The sequence below is a fragment of the Mauremys mutica genome, chromosome 13 (assembly GCF_020497125.1).
Source record: "Mauremys mutica isolate MM-2020 ecotype Southern chromosome 13, ASM2049712v1, whole genome shotgun sequence".
Taxonomy (NCBI): domain Eukaryota; kingdom Metazoa; phylum Chordata; order Testudines; family Geoemydidae; genus Mauremys; species Mauremys mutica.
Window position 1 is genome coordinate 45,589,818 of NC_059084.1, and position 22,773 is coordinate 45,612,590.

Here is a 22,773-nt window from a genome sequence, read left to right on the forward strand (position 1 = left end):
CAGTCCCTGAGCTGAGCAGTGATCACGCCTGAGGCTGTGACTTCCTCTGCCTCCATCAGAGGGGAGGGGCCCGTTCCCAACCCTGCGTCCAGACAGGGCCGGTGGCTGAGCTAAGAACCCAGCTTCCAGCCCCGAGCGACCTGCTCAGCATGGTGCTAACTCTCCTCCTGCCTCTGCTGGGTAAGTCACCTCCCTCGGTCCACATCCCTCCCTCTGTCAGTCTGCCTGGGGATCCTCCCACCCACGTCCCTCCATCCTTCTACTCCCTTCATCCTCTCCCCAGAGCTCTCACCCCCGCTCGTCTCTTCTCTTCTCTTCCAGCCTCTCTCCAGATGCTCCCCAGGCCGGTGTCCCCTCAAGGTAACAACGTCTCCTGTCCTTGCTCAGATGCTCGCGGTGGAGGTGGGGTTTGGACAATGGGGGTGGTGGCACGGATCCCCCTCCTCTCACACTGTGATGTTTGGCCATTCCAAAGAAGGGGGGATCCCCGGGTGCCCTCATGTCATCCACTGAGTGGGTCAGGCTGCCCCAGTCACAGGTGTCTCCTGTGGAACCTGCAGCAGCAGCAGCAGCTCCACTTCATGGGGGTGGGAGAGCGACTTCAGCTGATGGCTTTTTTTGGGGTCCATGTGGTGGGTCCCAGCACAGACTGTAGGGAAGAAGATGCCCCCATCCCCATGGTGCTACCCAGCCCCTCACTGGCAGCCTCATCAGACAGAGCGAGGGCTGGACAGGCCATGGAGACTGAGCACCAACCTCCCCATTTCACTGAGTCCCCCCGGGCAGGGGCCCATTGGGGTGGGGCTGCGTGGAGACCCCCTGCCCGCTCCTTCCCCTCCCCCATGAGCTCTCTGTTACCCAACTCTGAGCTCCCAAACAGGACTCAGGGTCAGGGGGCAGAGACCCAGCCCTGCCCAGCAGGACATTAACAGCAGGGTCTGCAGAGAACCTCAAGGAAATGCAGTGGGTAGAAAAACTCCCCCCTCCCTTCCCCACATCCGCCTGAGCTTCCTCATTTCTCTTTCTCTATGAAGCCTTCTATCTACAGCCAGGCAGCTCTCATGGCCGGCTGATGGGTTCTTCCCCCTATTCTTCCCCTCCCCCCAGACAGAGAACTTGGGGTGAATACCCTGATGCAAATGGGGGGTGTCTCGGGGTTGAAACATTTGCATTAACAACCATGCCCTCATTTGAACCCCCTTTCTCCAGGAGGGCGAGTGGGGGATTTTTGGGTGCCCCACATGGATTAAGGACCCTCCCATGCTCATCATCCCTTCACCCGCTGCCCCAGGATGGACACAGAGGGGGTCCTGGTGCTTCCCAGGCACATGAAGGACCCTTCCCCCCCAGCTCTGTTCCTCATGCCCCTAATCCCTGGTGAGAAAGGCAGATTCTCTCCTTGGCTCCTTCCCTTCTCCCTGAATTGCTCCTTGTAACAGTCTAGTCCCACCCACCCTGTCATCTCCTCCGTGCACAGGATGGAGAAGCAGCAGATTTGGGGTCAGTGGGAGGATATGGGGGAGGCAGACTGTGGGATGAGGGGTGTTAGCTTTCACAGATGGGGGGAGCTGGAATTTGCCCAGCCACACAAAGGGCGGGTCCATCTTATAGTGAGAGACTCCAGGAGCTGGAGGTGTTTAGAGTAACAAAGAGAAGGTTAAGAGGGAGTTGGTCACAGGGCAGCAATTCCTACATGGGAACGGAAATGGGGCATTCGACAGACAAAGATCTAACATGACCCAGTGCCTGGAAGCTGGAGCTAGACAAGGCTGGAAATAAGGCACAGATATTAACAGTGAGGGGGATTCACCACTGGGACTGTTCCCCAGGGGTCGTGGTGGATTCTCCAGCGCTGGCAACTTCTGAATCAAGCCTGTGGGCTTGGCTACACTTGCAAGTTAGAGCATTAAAGCAGCCCTGGGTGCCCTAGCTCCTGATGTGTCCACACTGGCAAGGCACATAGAGGGCCTGGACTCTGCAGCTGGAGCGCTCCTAGTAATCCAAATCTATGAGAAGCATAAAGCTTGCTGTGCCCCGACTGAAATGCCCGTGCATCAGTGTGAACGAGGTGTTGCATTACTGCACTGTGATTGGCCTCCGGAAACGTCCCATAATCCCCTGAAGTCAAGTGGCCACTCTTCTCATTGTTTTGAAAGCTCTGTTTCTGACAGCCCACATGCTTATCTGCTCCAGGACAAAGCAACCATTAGTGTGGAATGCTCCTGTTGTGAGAGTGTGTGAAGGGGGTGGGGAGGGAGTCTCCTGCTGTCTGAACTTCCAAGACAGCATGCTGACACACTCTCAGCCCCCCAAAACACACTGTCTCTCCCCCCACATACACACAACACACTCCCTGTCACACTCCACCCCCGCCCCCACCACCATTTGAGAAGCACATTGCAGCCACTTGCACACTGGGCTAGCTACCGCAATGCACTGCTATTTCTGGCATTGCAAGAGCTGCTAATGTGGCCACACCAGTGCGCTTGTAGCTGACAGTATAAACACACATCAGCGTTTTCCCTGCTGTGGTCTCCGAAGGCTGGTTTAATGCTCAATGCTCTACATCTGCAAGTGTAACCAAGCCCGAAATGTTTTTCTCAGAGATCTGCTCTAGGTAACAGAGGAGTCAGTTCAGGGAAGTCCTAGGCCCTGGGTGACACAGGGGGTCAGACTCCATGATCACAATGGTCCATTCTGATCTTGGGATCTATGGAAAGAACCCAGAGAGAGAGAGAGAGAGAGAGAGAGAGAGCGAGAGAGAGAGAGAGATGGGCGGTGGTTTATTTGCCGTGGTGTATTTCCCAGGGTGGGTGCTGGGCAGTGAGATGAGGCTGGTCTGTGATCATGTCTTTCCAGGACCATCTTTTCCCCCTTCTCCATTCTTTTCATTCCATTGTGGCCTCTCCCTCTCCACTGACCCCTCTGCCTCTGTTCTAGCTCACCCGCCGGCCCCCACACTCTCCTGACCACGGGTACACAATGTATCTCTCAGGGGAGCGGGCTACCCTCAGGTGCTTGGTTCCTCAGCGTGAGCAGGTTTTGGGAGACAGATTCTTCTATCAAAAAGGGCAGCAGTGTCCCAGTGTGGTCCTCAGCACTAATCATAGAATCATAGAATCTCAGGGTTGGAAGGGACCTCAGGAGGTCATCTAGTCCAACCCCCTGCTCAAAGCAGGACCAATCCCCAACTAAATCATCCCAGCCAGGGCTTTATCAAGCCTGACCTTAAAAACCTCCAAGGAAGGAGATACCACCACCTCCCTAGGTAACCCATTCCAGTTCTTCACCACCCTAGTGAAAAAGTTTTTCCTAATGTCCAAACTAAACCTCCCCCTCTGCAACTTGAGACCATAACTCCTTGTTCTGTCATCTTCTACCACTGAGAACAGTCTAGATCCATCCTCTTTGGAACCCCCTTTCAGGTAGTTGAAAGCAGCTATCAAATCCCCCCTCATTCTTCTCTTCTGCATACTAAACAATCCCAGTTCCCTCAGCCTCTCCTCATAAGATGCAGGAGCCTGGCTGGAACTTTGTTCTCCAGTTGGTCAAGGCTGGCTGCCTTCCTGCAGAGGGTGGGACATCCATGGTCATTAGTTGCTAGGCACCAAATGTCCAGGCAGTTGGAGTGATCATTGTCTTCTCGAGCTCTCCATGGGAATGGGGCCCCGAGACCCAGGCCGCTAGGCCTTACTCACACCCGGATCTCTGCATCTCTGCAAAGACTAAACAACATTTTCCCTCTACCTAGTTAGCCATGCAGCACGTAGGGGAAACTGAGACATGCACAGTAATCAGAGAAAATATTATGGACAATCCCCATATGGGATGTCAAAGTTTCCTCCCCCACTCTGAACTTTAGGGTACAGATGTGGGGACCTGCATGGACCCTTCTAAGCTTAATTCCTAGCTTAGATCTGGTAACGCTGCCACCAGCCAGAAATTCCAGTGTCTGGCACACTCCCTGTCCCCCCAAAACCTTCCCTGGGGAACACAGATCCAAACTCCTTGGATCTTAAAACAAGGAGAAATTAACCATCCCCCTCACCCATCCCTGGTGAGTTCAGACCCAATCCCCTTGGATCTTAAAACAAGGAAAAATCAATCAGGTTCTTAAAAAAGAAAGCTTTTAATTAAAGGAAGAAAAGGTAAAAATTATCTTTGTAAAATCAGGATGGAAAATACTTTACAGGGTACTTAGATTCAGATAGCCCAGAGGAAACCCCCTCTAGCCTCAGGTTCAAGTTACAGCAAACAGAGGTAAAATCCTCTCAGCAAAAAGGAACATTTACAGGTTGAGAAAATAAACATAAGACTAACACGCCTTGCCTGGCTAGTTATTTATAAGTTTTAAACATGAGAGACTGATTCAGAAAGATTCAGAGAGCCTGGATTGACGTCTGGTCCCTCTCAGTCCCGAGAAGGAACAACCCCCAAAACAAAGAGCACAAAACAAAGCCTTCCCTCCACCAAGATTTGAAAGTGTCTTGTCCCCTTATTGGTCCTCTGGTCAGGTGTCAGCCAGGTTACCTGAGCTTCTTAACCCTTTACAGGTAAAAGAGACATTAACCCTTAACTATCTGTTTATGACATGGTCACACATCCCAACACTTCTGCTTCACCCCTTCTCTGGTCAGGGCCACTCCCGGCATCTCAGACATTCCGTGGTGGGCAGAGGTGTCCCACCTGATCAACAAAAAATGGGCACTGCTACAGGGAAGCTTACAGCGCTGGGGTCCCAGGTGGGCAGTGCCGTGGGGAGGCTCACAGTGCTAGGGACACGGCTGGGCACCGTCAGGGCCACTCACTGTAAATCTTCAGCCCCGCGGCTGCCTGGATTCCTCGGTCATGGTTTCTATCGAGAGAGGGATTGGTTTCTATCATGTTACAACAACCCCCTGCTGGCACCAATATGCCAGGATCCCCTATTGCCACGTGTATTGAAGGGGAAGGTGCTCCACTGAGGTGCTCAGCACCTGGCAGCAAAAACACCATAGGATACAAAGTTCCTCTATCAAGTCACGGATTTTGTCTCTAAAGAGGTCCCTGGTCCCAGTGGAGTGGCTGGCTGATGCTCACAGCTGAGACAGAGACCACCTGTCCTGTACTCCTGCTGTGCACTGGCCAACCCAGTAAAGCCAGTGGATCCCACACAGAGAGGCTCACTCTCATGCTGGGTAACATGTGGGCACAGTGCAGGGTTGGGGTTCAGTGAGGTACAGGGGTGCAGGGTGTTTCCCACAGAGAAATCTCAACACCCCTGTAATTTCTGAGATGAATTTCACCCTAAAGTCCACGGTCCTTCCAGAGATCCCTGCTGGGTGTGACTCATCTTCTGTATCTAACACTGACCCCTGTTTTCCAGACCCTCTGTGGCCCCAACCCTCTCCCTGAGCCCTGATCTCCCCGGGTACCTCTCTGGAGAGCCTGTTCCCCTCACACACGGGGCTGACCCTGGGGTCACCAACTTGCAGGATTCCAATGTGACGAGCTCTGCAGCTCCTGTTACCCCTCTTAGTGCCAGTGCAGAGTCAATACCCATCACCTGGGGTCAGAGTTTGGGGACTGAAAACCCTCCCCAGCCCCGTCAGCCCCTGTCTGTGCAAACGCTCCCTGCGCCACAGCAGAACCTCCAAGCCTCCCAACATTGGTTTAAAACACCCCAAGGGCCGGACCAGGGGGCTGGAATCAGAGACTTTGCTGGGAATGAGCGAGATCCCAGCTGGTGAGAATCACCCAAACCGCCAAAGGAGTCTCTGGGTAGAGCCAGATCAATGTAAATGTAGCTCCACAATAGTCAAGGGGGCCACATCCTCAGCAAGTGTCCATAGGCCATAGATCCATTCAGTCACATGTATGATGGTCCGCAGCAGTACCCAGGGCTCAGAGGCATGAAGCTACAACCTGCCCTTAGCGTGAGGAAGCCTGGTCTGTGCTTGCTGGGGGCAGCTCCCCGACACCCCCGGCCTCAGCCGCACAAGCCGTCCCAGCCCCTGCAGGCTGAGCTGACCCTGGGCAGGAGCTGCCCCCCTCAGGTACCCAGGAGGGGACGCTGGTCCCACTGGGTTCCCCGGCAGTGAGATCTCTTCTGCTCAGTGTCTGGATGGACCTGTAGAGACAGAATTCCTGAGCACTGAGCTGGGGTTGCTGGGCTGGGTGTCCAGAATACCTCCGTCTTCTGCTCTTTCATTGGCTCTTCCTCTGCTTCTGTGTCACCAGCCGCTCAAGTACGAACCATCTCCTCCCCAACCCCCTTGTCTTTTCCAGACCCCGACCCGGCTCCCCAGCTCACCCTGTCTCCGCAGCAGCCTGTCTACATAACTGGAGAAGATGTGACCCTGACGTGCTCAGCTACAGGGGCGCCCACCATGTCCGGGATCCGGTTCTTCAGAGAAAACTACAAAATCAACTCCACGGATCTCCTCTACACCAACTCGATTCAGCTTTCAGGGGTGTCTAGATCACAAGCCGGAGCGTACACATGTGAATTCTGGAAGACAGAGTCTGGGCAAGAAATCACATCAAAGAGGAGCCCACCGATCTCCATAGCAGTGACAGGTGAGTCCCCCGTCTCCTGCTGTTTGCTGGCCCTCTGACGGGGTCTCTCTGCTCCACTCACAGGGTGAGACACAGCCCGGTCACTCAGCTCTGCACAGGCACACAAAGTAGGTCAGTTTTAACCGCCCCCCCCCACACACACACACACGCACACAAGTCTGGTTAGTGTCACTCCCTGGATCTCTGGCTCCTCTAGTGGGTTTTGGGGGGGCTATAATGCTGCTTTGTGTGTCAGGAACTCCAAGCCAGCAGTAAAATCTAAAGCTTGGGGGCCATCTCTTGTCAGTGTCAGACCCTGATGTCAGACACACTGTGAGGAGTGGGGGGGTGTCACGGAGTGTGGGGGAGTCCAGCCCTGCACCCCTCTTCCTGGGACTCACAGTGACTCTCAGCCAGCCAGTAACACAGAAGGTTTATTGGACCACAGGAACACAGGATACAGCAGGGTTCGTGTTGAGAGCCAGGACCCCTCAATCTGGCCCCTCTGGGGTTCAGGGTGTCTGGATTCCAGCAAGGTTCCCCTGAAATTCCCCCCACCCAGCCACTAGCTGACTGACCCAACCCTCTCCACTCGTCTCTCTGCCTTTGTCTAGCTTCCCAGGCAAAGGTGTTGACCTCCCCTCCCCCGAGCCTAGCTCAAGTTACAGGCTGAATACCTGTGTCTCACCTAAACTCCTCCCTGTAACTCTCCCAACCCCCACACAGACAGCCCCTACTCCATCACATCTCTCCCCCCTTCGAGAATGAACTGAGCGGGGTCACTCTGCCCAGTGACCCGGGGAAGTTCGGGGCCCCCTCTCTGGGACAGCGCGTCCGCTATCAGGTTGGCGCTTCCCTTCACGTGGACCACGTCCATGTCATAGTCCTGCAGGAGCAGGCTCCACCTCAGGAGCTTGGCGTTGGCTCCTTTCATCTGGTGCAGCCAGGTCAGGGGAGAGTTGTCCGTGTATACGGTGAAGTGGCGCCCAGAGAGATATGGCTCCAGTTTCTTAAGGGTCCACACCATGGCCAGACATTCCTTCTCGATGGCCATGTAGCTCTGCTCCCGGGGTAGCAACTTCTTGCTCAGGTACACGATGGGGTGTCTCTCCCCCTTTTCATCTTCCTGCATCAACACCGCCCCCAGCCCCTTGTCTGAGGCGTCGGTGAACACCATAAAGGGCTTGTCAAAGTCGGGGTTTGCCAGAACTGGGCCACTAACCAGAGCCTCCTTCAGCACCTGGAGAGCCTGCTGGCACTGCTCGGTCCAGACCACCTTGTCTGGCTTCCCCTTCTTGCACAGCTCAGTGATGGGGGCGGCTATGGCACTAAAGTGGGGCACGAACCTCCGATAGTACCCCGCCATCCCAATAAAGGCCTGGACCTGCTTTTTGGTCTGGGGAGCGGGCCAGTCTCTGATCACCTCCACCTTGGCTGGTTCCGGCTTTAGGCAGCCGCTCCCCACCCGATGGCCCAGGTAAGATACTTCAGCCATCCCCACCTTGCACTTCTCAGCCTTTACTGTTAACCCAGCCTCCCGGAGTCGGTCCAGCACTTGTTTAACCTGGGACACGTGGTCCTCCCAGGTCTGGCTGAAGATGCAGATGTCGTCAATATACGCCACGGCAAAACTCTCCCAACCCCCACAACCAGCCTTTGTCCCTGGGAATATATCCACTAAAGGGTCATCTCCCTGCTCCTCCCAGAGTCCACACACAGCCAACACCATATTCCCCCGGTCATAATATGGCTTCATCATATTCACATGGTACACCCGGCGGTGGTGCACCCGGTTCGACAGCTCCACCACATAGTTTACCTCATTTAGTTGCTTGACAACCTTGAAGGGCCCTTCCCAAGCAGCCTGGAGTTTGTTTTTCCTCACGGGGATGAGAACCATCACTTGATCCCCGGTGGCGAAGGCGCGGGCCCGCGCCGTGCAGTCGTACCAGACCTTCTGCTTCCTCTGGGCTCTGGCCAGATTCTTCCTGGCCAGGCCCATGAGCTCAGCAAGTCTTTCCCGGAAGGTAAAGACATACTCCACCACCGACTCTCCATCGGGAGCGGCCTTCCCCTCCCATTCGTCACTCATCAGGTCCAGGGGCCCCCTTACCCGCCTTCCATACAACAGTTCGAAAGGCGAAAACCAAGTAGATTCCTGGGGTACCTCCCTGTATGCGAATAGCAGTTGAGGTAAGTACTTGTCCCAGTCCTGTGGGTGCTGGTGCATAAATGTTTTTAGCATCATCTTTAGCGTCCCGTTGAACCTCTCCACCAGCCCGTTGGTCTGGGGGTGATACGCTGAGGCCCAGTTGGGTCGGACCCCACATTTCTCCCACAGGGACTGGAGCAGGGTCGACATGAAGTTGGACCCCTGGTCCGTTTGACTTCCTTGGGGAACCCCACCCGGCTGAAAATGGTCAGCAGCGCATCTGCCACGGTGTCTGCTTTGGTAGAGGACAAGGCCACCGCCTCGGGGTAGCGAGTGGCGAAATCTACCACCACCAGGATGTATTTCTTCCCCGACCGGGTCGCCTTGCTGAGAGGTCCCATCATGTCTATGGCCACCTTCTGGAAAGGTTCTTCTATGATGGGCAAAGGCCTCAAAGCTGCTTTCCCCTTGTCCCGGGCCTTCCCCACCCTCTGGCAGGGGTCACAGGATTGGCAGTACTGTCGGACATGAATAAAGACCCCAGGCCAGTAAGAGTTCTGTAGCAGCCTCTGCCTGGTGTGCCGGATTCCCTGGTGCCCTGCGAGAGGGATGTCATAGGCCAGGTACAGTAGTTTGTGGCGAAACTTCTGGGGAACCACCAGCTGCCTCCTGATCCCCCATGACTCCACTTCCCCGGGGGGAGCCCATTCTCGGTACAGGAACCCCTTCTCCCAGAGGAACCTCTCCTTGCAACCTCTGCTCATGGTCTGTACTGCACTGAGGTTAGCCCATTCCCTGGGCTTCCGCAAGGAGGGATCCTTCTGCAACTCGGCCTGGAACTCAGCAGCTGGGGCAGGGACGGGGATCTGCTCTCTCTCACCAGCTGGGTCGGAGGCCGCAACCTCTCTGGGCCGTGTCTCTGGGCGTTCCCTCCCCACCAGGTCAGGGTCCGGCCCCTTGGGCAGAGTACCTTCGCCGTTGTCAGGGCGCAGTGCCCTGCACCGACTCTGACTACGGGTCACGACCAGGGCACCCCGGGCATTGCTTGGCCAGTCCTCAAGGTCCCCCCCCATTAGCACCTCTGTGGGCAAATGGGGGTGTACCCCCACATCCTTGGGGCCCTCTTTGGCCCCCCACTTCAGGTGCACCCTCGCCACAGGTACTTTGAATGGGGTCCCACTCACACCCCTCAGGGTCAGGAAGGTGTTGGGCACCATCCGATCTGGGGCCACCACCCCAGGCCGGGCCAGTGTCACCTTTGCGCCCGTGTCCCAGTACCCAGTGACCTTCCTCCCATCCACCTCCAGGGAAACAAGGCACTCTCTCCGGAGGGACAGCCCCGTGCCCACCCTGTAAACCCAAAACTCGGAGCCTGGAGCATCCAGCCCCCCAAAGGAGCTGACCTGGGGCCCTCCTCCCTCCTTCCCAGGTGGTGCGTGGCCAGCCCCCCTTTCCTGCGAACGCTGCCCCTCATCCGGCTGGGTCTCTACCAAGTTAACCCGGTGCGGGGTCGGTCTGCTCAGTTTGTCCTTGAGCCTGGGGCACTGGGACCGTATGTGGCCCCTCTGGCCACAGTGATAGCAGCTCATGTCCCCTTGGTCCCCTCGAATCGGGCGGTTGTCCCGGGTGCTGGCCATTCCCTTTGGGAGGGGGTTCTCCCTATTCCCTCTTTGGGAGGTCCCAGAGTGACTCTCTTCCTGCATCGTGGTGAGCCTGTTCCTTTGGGGCTCCTCCCTGTCACCCCCCAACCGGCTCTTCACAAAGTCGTCAGCCAGCCGCCCGGCATGTCGCAGGTTCTCTGGCTTTTGGTCCCTCAACCACAGCCTCAGGTCGGATGGGCACCGCTCATACAGCTGCTCCAGCACCAGCAGTTTAGTCACATCCCCCTTCGTCTGGGCCTCATCTGCCCACTTGCTGGCATATCCCTCCATGCGGACGGCTAGTTGCAGATAGGAGACCTCAGGGGTTTTATCCTGACCCCAGAACCTCTCCCGGTACATCTCAGGAGTCAGCCCAAACTCGCGCAGCAGGGACTGCTTGAATAGTTTGTAGTTCCCTTTCTCCTCCTCTCCCAGCTGGCCGTACAATGCCACGGCTTTGGGGTCCAGTAAGGGGGTGAGAACCCGGAGCCTGTCCACAGGATCTACCTGGTGCAGCTCGCAGGCCATCTCAAAGGCATCCAGGAAGTCATCCATGTCCTCCCCCTCCTTACGCGGGGCCAGGATGGACTTATCAAAGCTCCGCGCAGGCCTGGGCCCCCCCTCACTCACCGCAGCCCGGGGCCTGCTGCCCCCGAGCCTCGCCAGCTCCAGCTCATGGTGACGCTGTCGCTCTTTCTCCTCCCGTTCCCGCTCCCTCTGTTGCGCCTCATGTTCCCTCTGTCTCGCTTCATGTTCCCTCTGTTTCTCCTCATGCTCCCTCTGTCTCTCCTTCTCCTTCCGGTCATGTTCTCTCTGTTCCTCACGATCCTTCAGCTCTCTCACTTTTAGCTGTTTCTCCCATTCCAGCCGCATGCGCTCCATGGATGAGCGTCGCCAGGACGATCCCCTGCTGGGGGGTGAGCGTCGCCGGGACGATCCCCTGCTGGGGGGTGAGCGTCGCCGGGACGATCCCCTGCTGGGGGTGCGCTTCGCCGGGAGGATCCCCTGCCGGCCAGGGGGGTCACGGTGCCCTCGGTAGCCGCTGGGCTCCTCCTCACCCTCCCACTAGGAAGGGGGGGTCTCGGGAAGCCCTCAGCAGCCAGCTGACCACTCCCAGCTGGGACAGACACTGGTGCCTGCGCTGCATCTCCCAGGCTGCTTCCCTCAGAGACAGGGATCGGTTCACTCACGCGATCTTCCTCCTCCAGCCGGGCAATCAGCTGGTCCTTGGTGAACTTCCCACTGCGCAGCCCCATCTGCTTGCACAGCTCCACCAGGTCACACTTGCGCCGCTTGGCATACACCTTCCTGCTGGCCACTTGCAGGCCGGGGGGCTCGCCGCTCCCCACGGGTTCCTGGGGGACCCCTAGTGTGCCAGTCCTTGAGGTCACCACCTCTCTGACAGGGTCGAGCTGCAGACTCCTCCGCCCCTGGGACCGCTCGCTGCGATCCCCCAGGGGACCCAGTTACTGCAAAGTCCTTCTCACTGGGCACACTCTCCCAGGGGTTAATAGCCCCTACAATCATCCCTTCATTTTACTGCTCCCCAGTCACTTACTGCAGGAAGCGCCGTCCACGGGGTGCAGTAGATCCCACCTCTGCCACCAGTTGTCACGGAGTGTGGGGGAGTCCGGGCCCTGCACCCCTCTTCCTGGGACTCACAGTGACTCTCAGCCAGCCAGTAACACAGAAGGTTTATTGGACCACAGGAACACAGGATACAGCAGGGTTCGTGTTGAGAGCCAGGACCCCTCAATCTGGCCCCTCTGGGGTTCAGGATATCTGGATTCCAGCAAGGTTCCCCTGAAATTCCCCCCACCCAGCCACTAACTGACTGACCCAACCCTCTCCACTCGTCTCTCTGCCTTTGTCTAGCTTCCCGGGCAAAGGTGTTGACCTCCCCTCCCCCGAGCCTAGCTCAAGTTACAGGCTGAATACCTGAGCCTCACCTAAACTCCTCCCTGTAACTCTCCCAACCCCCACACAGACAGCCCCTACTCCATCACAGGGGGTTGGGAGCCCAAAGAGCAGGGAGAGGCTCCTAGCTGATCATTAAAGTTTGTCACGTAGAGGGCACAGCTGTGGGGCAACTTTCAGCCCTGTCATCCTGGCTCACGAGTCATCCAGTTCTATGCCCTCAGCCCTGCCGCTTCATTCATAATTGTTATCAGAAGTGGGATCAATTTCTGGTGTCACCCTGACCCCCTACCAGCACCAGTTCACCAGGATCCCTATGGCCCATGTGTATGGGAGGGGAAGGTGCTGCCCTGAGGTACTCGGGCCCCGGGCATGAAAGCACCATTGGGTATGAATCCTTCTCTCAGAGCAGGGATTTGCTCTCTGAAGAGGTCTCAGTGCAGTGACAGGCTGATGCTCACAGTTGAGACAGAGACACCAGTCCTTACCCCTGATGTGCACTGGGCAACACAGTCCAGCCAGCAGATCCCACACAGAAATGCCCGGCCTCCTGCTGGGTAACATGTGGGCACAGTGCAGGGTTGGGGTTCATGGAGGTACTGGGGTTCAGGGTGTTTCCCACAGAGAAGTCTCCACACACCCACCCCCTCTAATTCCTGAGATGAATGGAACCAGGTAACAGCCACCCCTCACCTCCCAGGCCTCCCAGAGATCCCATCCATGTTTGACCTTCTTCTGTACCTAACCCTGATCCCTGTTTCCAGACCCCCCTTGCAGCCCCTTCCCCCTCTCTGAGCCCTGGTCTCCCTGGGTACCTCCCTGGAGAGCCTGTTCCCCTCACAGGCTGGGCGCCCCTGGGGTCACAAAGATGCAGGATTCCAATTCGACGCAGTGGGGGCCTGGAGCGTCTCATCTGGGGCTCATCTGAGGGTAGCTTCCCTCAAACCCTGAATGTGACAGGGCCAGGGGGGCTCTGGGGCATGCACCTGCTCGTACTGGATACGCCCGTCCGACCGGGATATCCCAGCTGGGAAGAGCCAGCCCCTCTCCACCAGCCCAGGGGAGGCGATACTTGGGAGGGAGATTGGGGTGGTTTGTGTGTGTCAGGGACTTTGTTCACCCATCTCCTTGTCCTCCTCTCTTTGTGGAGGTTCCTCCCTCGATCTTCATTCAGGACCCTCCATCTCCCCGACGCTCTCTCTTGGCTCCCTGCACCCCATGTCTATCCGAGGGGAGTCAGTCACCCTCAAGTGCTCGGCTCCCAGGAGTGAGAGGGTGATGGGATACAGGGTCCTCAATCACAGAGCGGAGCAGGTCCCCAAAGGAGTCTTCAGCCAGGGCACCTCAGTGATCAGCACGACTTACTCAGCAGAGAGCATCTGTGACGCTCCCCGGGAACACCCAGGGCCTGGGCATGTTCCTACCACCTGCCCATAGCGTGAGGAAGCCTGGTCTGTGCTTGCTGGGGGCAGCTCCCTGACTGCCTGGTCTCAGCCGCACAAGCCCTCCCCTCCCAGCCCCTGCAGGCTGAGCTGGCCCTGGGCAGGTGCTGCCCCCACCCCCAGGTACCAAGGAGAGGACACTGGTCCCACTGGGTTCCCTGGCAGTGAGATCTCTGCTGCTCAGTGTTTGCATGGCCCAGCGGGGACGTGGTCCCTGGGCACTGAGCTGGGGCTGGCTGGGGTCTGTGTCCAGGATCCCTCCCTCTTCTGCTCTTCACTGGCTCTTCCTCTGCTTCTGTGTCACCAGCCTCCCAAGTAGCCATTTCATCCCCCGACCCCCTTGTCTTTTCCAGACCCCCTCCCAGCTCCCCAGCTCACCGTATCCCCGCAACCGCCTGTCTACATAACTGGAGAAGATGTGACCCTGACGTGCTCAGCTGCCAGGGCGTCCACTGTGTCCAGGGTCCGGTTCCTCAGAGATGATCAGGAAATTCATCCCAAGGAACTCCCCTCACCTCAGTACAGATACACCAACTCGATTCAGCTCTCGGGGGTGTATGGAGCTCAAGCCGGAGTGTACACCTGTGAATTCTGGAAGACAGTGTCTGGGCGAGAAATCCCTTCGGAGAGGAGCCAATCGATCTCCATAGCAGTGACAGGTGAGTCCCCCATCTCCTGCTGTTTACTGGCCCCGTGGTGGGGTATCTCTGCTCCACGCATGGGGTGAGACACAGCCCGGTCATTCAGCTCTGGGCAGGGCCACCAACTGGGTCAGTTTCAAACGCCCCCCCACCACCATGTCTGGTTAGTGTCAGTCTCTGGATCTCTGACTCCTCTAGTGGGTTTTTGCGGGGGAGGGGGCTATAGTGCTGCTTTGGGTTTCAGGGACTCCCAGCCAGCAGTAACATCTAAAACTTGGGGGCCGCCTCTTCTCAGTGCCAGACCCTGAAGTCAGACACACTGTGGAGGTGTGGGGGGTGTTGGGTGCCCCAAGAGCAGGGAGAGGCTCGTAGCTGATCAGTAAAGTTTGTCACTTAGAGGGCACAGCTGTGGGGGAACTTTCAGCCCAGTCATCCTGGCTCACAAGTCATCTAGTTCTACGCCCTCAGCCCTGCCACTTCATCCATAATTGTTATCAGAAGAGGGATCAATTTCTGATGTCACCCTGACCCTCTACCCGCACCAGTTCACCAGGATCCCTATGGCCCATGTGTATGGGAGCAGAAGATGCTGCCCAGAGGTGCTCGGCCCCCGGGCATGAAAGCACCATTGGGTACGAATCCTTCTCTCAAGTCAGGGATTTGGTCTCTGAAGAGGTCCCCGGTCCCAGTAGAGTGACTGGCTGATGCTCACAGCTGAGACAGAGACACCCATCCCTTACTCCTGCTGTGCACTGAGCAACCCAGTCCAGCCATTGGCCCCACACAGAGATGTCTGGACTCCTGCTGGGTAACATGTGGGCACAGTGCAGCGTTGGGGTTCAGGGAGGTACTGGGGTGCAGGGAGCTTCCCACAGAGAAGTCTCCATCCCCCTCTAATCCCTGAGATTAATGTAGCTTGTCAACATCTGCCCCTCACCTCCCGGGCCTTCTAGAGATCCCAGCTTGGTGTGACTCTTCTTCTGTATCTAACACCGTACCCTGTTTTCCATACCCCCCTGCAGCACTGTCCTTCTCCCTCAGCCCTGATCTCCCTGGGTACCTCCCTGGAGAGCTTGTTTTCCTCACATGCTGGATGGCCCCGGGGGTCAAAAAGCTGCAGGATTCCAATTCAACACGGTGCGGGCATGGAGCATCTCAGCTCGGGGCTCACCTGGAAATAACTTCCCTCAAACCCTGAATGTCACAGGGCCAGGGGGGCTCTGGGTCATGCACCTGCGTGTACTGGGTACGCTCGTCTGACCGGGAGATCACAGCTGGGAACAGCCAGCCCCTCTCCACCAGCCTGGGGGAGGCAGCACTGGGCTGGGAGATCAGGATGGTGTGTGGGTGTTAGGGACCTTGTTCATCTATCTGCCCGTCCTCCTCACTTTGTGGAGGTTCCCCCCTCAATTTCCATTCCAGAACCTCCACCACCCCCACACTCTCTCTTGGCTCCCTGCACCCCATCTCTATCTGAGGGGAGTCATTCACCCTCAAGTGCTCGACTCCCAGGAGTGAGAGGGTGACAGGATACAGGGTCCTCAACCACAGAGCGGAGCAGATCCCCAACGGAGTCTTCAGCCAGGGCACCTCAGTGATCAGCACGACTTACTCAGCAGAGAGCGTGTGTGACGCTCCCCGGAGACACCCAGGACCTGGGGCATGTCCCTACCACCCGCCTTTAGCGAGAGGAAGCCTCATATGTTCTTGCTGGGGGCAGCTCCCTGACTGCCTGGTCTCAGCCGCACAAGCCCTCCCCTCCCAGCGCCTGCAGGCTGAGCTGGCCCTGGGCAGGAGCTGCCCCCTGAGGTACCAAGGAGGGGACACTGGTCCCACTGGGTTCCCCGGCAGTGAGATCTCTGCTGCTCAGTGTTTGCATGGCCCAGTGGGGACGTGGTCCCTGGGCACTGAGCTGGGGCTGGCTGGGGTCTGTGTCCAGGATCCCTCCCTCTTCTGCTCTTCACTGGCTCTTCCTCTGCTTCTGTGTCACCAGCCTCCCAAGTAGCCATTTCATCCCCCGACCCCCTTGTCTTTTCCAGACCCCCTCCCAGCTCCCCAGGTCACCGTATCCCCGCAACTGCCTGTCTACATAACTGGAGAAGATGTGACCCTGACGTGCTCAGGTGCCAGGGCGTCCACTGTGTCCAGGGTCCGGTTCCTCAGAGATGATCAGGAAATTCATCCCAAGGAACTCCCCTCACCTCAGTACAGATACACCAACTCGATTCAGCTCTCGGGGGTGTATGGAGCTCAAGACGGAGCGTACACCTGTGAATTCTGGAAGACAGTGTCTGGGCGAGAAATCCCTTCAGAGAGGAGCCAATCGATCTCCATAGCAGTGACAGGTGAGTCCCCCATCTCCTGCTGTTTACTGGCCCCGTGGTGGGGTATCTCTGCTCCACGCATGGGGTGAGACACAGCCCGGTCATTCAGCTCTGGGCAGGGCCACCAACTGGGTCAGTTTCAAATGCCCCCCCCCGATGTCTGGTTAGTGTCAGTCTCTGGATCTCTAGCTCCTCTAGTGTGCTTTTGCGGGGTAGGGGGCTATAGTGCTGCTTTGGGTTTCAGGGACTCCCAGCCAGCAGTAACATCTAAAACTTGGGGGCCGTCTCTTCTCAGTGCCAGACCCTGAAGTCAGACACACTGTGGAGGTGTGGGGGGTGTTGGGTGCCCCAAGAGCAGGGAAAGGCTCGTAGCTGATCAGTAAAGTTTGTCACTTAGAGGGCACAGCTGTGGGGGAACTTTCAGCCCTGTCATCCTGGCTCACAAGTCATCTAGTTCTACGCCCTCAGCCCTGCTACTTTGTTCATAATTGTTATCAGAAGAGGGATCAATTTCTGATGTCACCCTGACCCTCTACCCGCACCAGTTCACCAGGATCCCTATGGCCCATGTGTACAGGAGCGGAAAGTGCTGCCCAGAGGTGCTCGGCCCCCGGGCATGAAAGCACCATTGGGTACGAATCCTTCTCTCAAGTCAGGGATTTGGTCTCTGAAGAGTTCCCTGGTCCCAGTGTAGTGACCGGCTGTTGCTCACAGCTGAGACAGAGACACCCGTCCCCTACCCCTGCTGTGCACTGGGCAACCCAGTCCACCATTGATCCCACACAGAGATGTCTGGCCTCCTGCTGGGTAACATGTGGGCACAGAGCAGGGTTGGGGTTCAGGGAGGTACTGGGGTGCAGGGAGCTTCCCACAGAGAAGTCTCCATCCCCCTCTAATTCCTGAGATTAATGTAGCTTGTCAACATCTGCCCCTCACCTCCCAGGCCTTCTAGAGATCCCAGCGTGGTGTGACTCTTCTTCTGTATCTAACACCGTCCCCTGTTTTCCATACCCCCCTGAAGCCCTGTCCTTCTCCCTGAGCCCTGATCTCCCTGGGTACCTCCCTGGAGAGCTTGTTATCCTCACATGCTGTATGGCCCCGGGGGTCACAAAGCTACAGAAATCCAAATCAATACGGTGGGGTCAGGGAGCATCTCAGCTGGGGGCTCACCTGGAAATAACTTCCCTCAAACCCTGAATGTCACAGGGCCAGGGGGGCTCTGAGTCATGCACCTGTGTGTACTGGATACGCCCATTTGACCGGGAGATCCCAGCTGGGAACAGCCAGCCCCTCTCCACCAGCCTGGGGGAGGCAGCACTGGGCTGGGAGATCAGGATGGTGTGTGAGTGTTAGGGACTTTGTTCATCTATCTGCCCGTCCTCCTCACTTTGTGGAGGTTCCCCCCTCAATTTCCATTCCAGACCCTCCACCACCCCCATGCTCTCTCTTGGCTCCCTGCTCCCCATCTCTATCCACTCACCCTCAAGTGCTCGGCTCCCAGGAGTGAGAGGGTGACGGGATACAGGGTCCTCAATCACAGCGCGGAGCAGATCCCCAAAGGAGTCTTCAGCCAGGGCACCTCAGTGATCAGCACGACTTACTCAGCAGAGAGCGTGTGTGACGCTCCCCGGGAACACCCAGGGCCTGGGGCATGTCCCTACCAGCCGCCTTTAGCGAGAGGGCATATGTGCTTGCTGGGGGCAGCTCCCTGACTGCCTGGTCTGAGCCGCACAAGCCCTCCCCTCCCAGCCCCTGCAGGCTGAGCTGGTCCTGGGCAGGAGCTGCCCCCCACAGGTACCAAAGAGGGGATACTGGTCCCTCTGGGTTTCCCGGCAGTGAGATCTCTGCTGCTCAGTGTTTGCATGGCTCACCCTATAACATCTGCCCCTCACCTCCCAGGTCCTTCCAGAGATCTCTGCCATGTGTGACCATCTTCTGTATTGTCGAAGAAAAACTCAGTTCTCGCTTTCTGTTTGGGTGCAGCAAAATCAAATACTTTATTCTTTCTCTAGTAATTACAATAGAGGGAGAGAGTGTCCTAGGAAACAGGGTTGCCCCTTGTCCCGGACAGGTCTCTCTCAATTAGTAAACAATTACTACAAGCATTTATACCTTTGTTACAGACAATAGCTAGCAATCATGGAGACAGTAAAAAGAAAACATTTGCATTTGTTTATACATAAGCTTCTTTGCTATCTTATTTGTCTCACTACTAGAAAAAAAGCAAGCCTGCATATTGCAAGGTCGTCATGACTTTTCACACAGTTCACTCTGTTCCACATTATCTTGCTTCTACAAATCTCACATCATTAGGGTCACAGCTAGCCTAACTCATGCTAACTTAACTAACATACATTTAAGATCCCTTCAAATCCTTATGAATTATTTCCTGGCCTCCACAGTATCTAACGCTGACCCCTGTTTTCCAGACCCCTCAGTGGCCTGGTCCTGCCCCTTGAGCCGTGTTCTCCTCGGGTTCCCCCCTGGAGAGCCGGTTCCCCGCACAGGCTGGGCTGCCCAGGATCACCAACTTGCAGGATTCAGATGGAACAAGCTCTCCAGCTCCTGTTACCCCTCTTAGTGCCAGTTCAGGGTCAATACCCATCCTACGGGGTCAAGATTTGGGGACTGGAAAAGCTCCCCATCCCCATCACTCCCTGTCTGTGCAAATGCTCCCTCTGGTGCAGTAGAAACATTTGTCTAAAACACACCCCAAGGGCCCAGTGGAACTAGGGCTGGTTGATACTCCACAGGCAGTGCCCAGAGCTCTGAGGAAACTCCCTACCACCCGCCCTCAGTGCAGGGAAGCCTGGTCTGTGCCTGCTGGGGGCAGCTCCCCAACACCCCCGGCCTTAGCCACACAAGCCCTCCCCTCCCAGCCCCTGCAGGCTGAGCTGGCCCTGGGCAGGAGCTGCCCCCACCCCCAGGTACCAAGGAGGGGACACTGGTCTCAAGAGGTTCCCCTGCAGTGAGATCTCTGCTGCTCTGAGTTTGCATGGCCTGCGGGGACGTGGTCCCTGGGCACTGAGCTGGGGCTGGCTGGGGTCTGTGTCCAGGATCCCTCCCTCTTCTGCTCTTCACTGGCTCTTCCTCTTCTTCTGTGTCACCAGCCTCCCAAGTAGGAACCGTCTCCTCCCCAACCCCCTTGTCTTTTCCAGCCCCGCTCCCGGCTCCCAAGCTCACCGTGTTCCCGCAGCCACCTGTCTACATAACTGGAGAAGCTGTGACCCTGACGTGCTCAGCTACAGGGGCGCCCAGTGTGTCCGGGGTCCGTTTCTTCAGAGACCACCAGAAAATCCAATCCGAGGAACTCCCCTCACCCCGGTACAGTTACACTGAGTCGATTCGACTGTCGGGGGTGTCTGGATTGCGAACTGGAGTGTACAGCTGTGAATCTTGGAAGACAGTGTCTGGGCGAGAAATCCCATCGAAGAAGAGCCCACCCATCTCCATCACTGTGACAGGTGAGACCCCCCCATCTCCTGCTGTTTGCTGGCCCTGTGGCGGGGTCTCTCTCCTCCATTCACGGGGTGAGACACTGCCCCATCGTTCAGCTCCAGACAGGGCTACCAACTGGGTCAATTTCAACCCCCCTAAGTCTGGTTAGTGTCACTCCCTGCATCTCTGGCTCCTCTAGCGGGTCTTTGGGGTGGGAGGGTGTCTATAGTGCTGTTTTGGGTTTCAGGGACTCCGAGCCAGCAGTAACATCTGAAAATTGGGGGCCATCTCATGTCAGTGTCAGGCCCTGATTTCAGACACACCCTGGGTGGGGGGTGGGGAGTTGGGTGCCCCAACAGTGGGGAGAGGCTTCTAGTTGATCAGTAAAGTTTGTTACTTAGAGGGCACTGCTGTGGGAGAACTTTCAGCCCTGTCATCCTGGCTCACAAGTCATCTAGTTCTATGCCCTCAGCCGTGCAGCTTCATTCATAATTGTTATCAGAAGTGGGATCAATCTCTGATGTCACCCTGACCCCCTACCAGCACCAGCTCACCAGGATCCCTACGGCCCATGTGTATCAAGGGGAAGGTGCTGCACTGAGGTGCTCAGGCCCCAGGCATGAAAGCACCATTGGGTACGTATCCTTCTCTCAAAGCAGGTATTTGGTCTGTGAAGAGGTCCCTGGTCCTAGTGGAGTGACCAGCTGATGCTCACAGCTGAGACAGAGACCACCCGTCCCCTACCCCTTTTTGGTCACTGGGCAACCCAGTCCATCCATTGATCCCACACAGAGATGTCTGGCCTCCTGCTGGGTAACATGGGCACTGTGCAGGGTTCGGGCTCAGTGAATTTCAGGGGTGCAGGGAGTTTCCCAAGGAAATTTCTCCATCCCCCTCTAATTCTTGAGATGAATGAAACCTGGTAACATCTGCCCCCCAGCTCCCGGGCCCTTCCAGAGATCCCTGTCAGCCTTTACCCTTCTTCTGTATCTAACGCTGATCCCTGTTTTCCTGACCCCACTGCAGCCCCGTCCCTCTCCCTGAGCCCAGATCACCCCTGGTACCTGCCCAGAGAGCCTGTTTCCCTCACATGCTGGGCTGCCTGTGAGGTCACAAAGCTGCAGAATCCAATTCAACATGGCAGCAGGATGGAGCATCTCAGCTGGGTGCTTATCCAGGGGCAGCAGAGATCTGAGCTGCAAAGAGGTCCCCAGTCCCAGTGGAGTGACCGCCTGATGCTCACAGCTGAGACAGGGACCACCCGCCCCTTAGCCCTGCTGTGCACTGGGAAACCTGTTCCAGACAGCAGATCCCATGCCGGGAGGCCCTGCCTCCATCTGGGTAAGGTGTGGGCACAGTGCAGCATTGGGGTTCAGTGTGGTACAGGGGTGCAGGGAGTTTCCCACAGGGAAGTCTCCATCACCCTCTAATTCCTAAGATGAATGGAATCTGGTAACATCTGCCCCTCACCTCCCAGGCATTCCAGAGATCCCGGCCGGGTGTGACCTTCTTCTGTAACTAACCCTGATCCCTCTTTTTCAAGACCCCCCTGCAACTCCATCCCTCTCCCTGAGCCCTGATCTCCCTGGGTACCTCCCTGGAGAGCCTGTTCCCCTCACAGGCGGGGATGCCCCTGGGGTCACAAAGATGCAGGATCCAATTCAACGCGGTGGGAGCATGGAGCATCTCAGCTGGGAGCACATCTGGGAGTAGCTTCCTTCAAACCCTGAATGTCTCAGGGCCAGGGGGGCTCTGGGTCATGTACCTGATTGTCCTGGATATGCCCGTCGGACCAGGAGATCCCAGCTGGGAACAGCCAGCCTCTCTCCACCAGCCTGCAGGAGGCAACACTTGGCTGGGAGATCAGGATGGTGTGTGGGTGTTAGGGACTTTGTTTCTCTATCTGCCCATCTGTCACGGAGTGCGGGGGACCCAGGCCCTTCACCCCCGTGCTCCCTACGATCCACCAGGACTCTCAGCCAGCCAGCAAAGCAGAAGGTTTATTTAGACGACAGGAACACAGTCCAACACAGGTCCTGCAGGCACAGATAACCAGATCCCCCCGGCTAGGTCCATCTTGGGGGGCCTCCCAGCCCCCCCCCCCCCGGGGATCAGAGCTCGGTCTACCTGCTCCCCTCTCTTCTCCAGCCCACTTTCGACTCCCAGTCCTCTCCGGCCCCTCCTCTCTCCTCCGCCTCCTTCCTTTGTCTCCCCTGGCCAGAAGTGTCACCTCCCCTCCCCCAGGCCAAGCTCAGCTCACAGTTGAATTCCTGCATCTTCACCTAAACCTCTGGCTCTCCCCTCCCCCGCACAGACAGTCTGTGCTTCCTACTCCTTCACACCTCTCCCCCCTCCGAGACTGAACTGAGCGGGGTCACTCCAGCCAGTGACCCGGGGAAGTTCGGACCCACCTACAACCTTATGCCGCCCGCACCCTTTCCCCACCCTAATACCCCTGGGGTGCACACGGGCTGGGGCCTTCTCCCCACGTTCCAGTCTGGGGGGCTGTGATTCAGGCTCTCTCGGTTCAGAGCCCCCCTCCTGACCCTGGCCCCCCTCCGGACAGGCTCCTCGGGGCGGGGCCCGGGCCTTACAGCCATCTTCCCCCTGTCCCGGGCCTTCCTCCCCCTCTGGCAGAAGTCACAGGAGCGGCAGTGCTGCCGGACATGGGCAAAGACCCCA

General features: G+C 57.2%; 1 protein-coding gene across 1 annotated transcript in view; it reads left to right on the forward strand.

Moving 5' to 3' along the window:
- The first annotated feature begins 239 nt into the window (after nt 1-239).
- Nucleotides 240-22,773, forward strand: part of LOC123348308 (peroxidasin homolog) — a 43,906-nt gene continuing 21,372 nt past the window's right edge. The window contains exons 1-3 of the mRNA XM_044985824.1: nt 240-360; nt 6,268-6,558; nt 19,812-20,117. Of these exons, the coding sequence (XP_044841759.1) occupies nt 333-360; nt 6,268-6,558; nt 19,812-20,117 (625 nt within the window). The 5' untranslated portion in view covers nt 240-332. The remainder of the gene's footprint in view (nt 361-6,267; nt 6,559-19,811; nt 20,118-22,773) is intronic.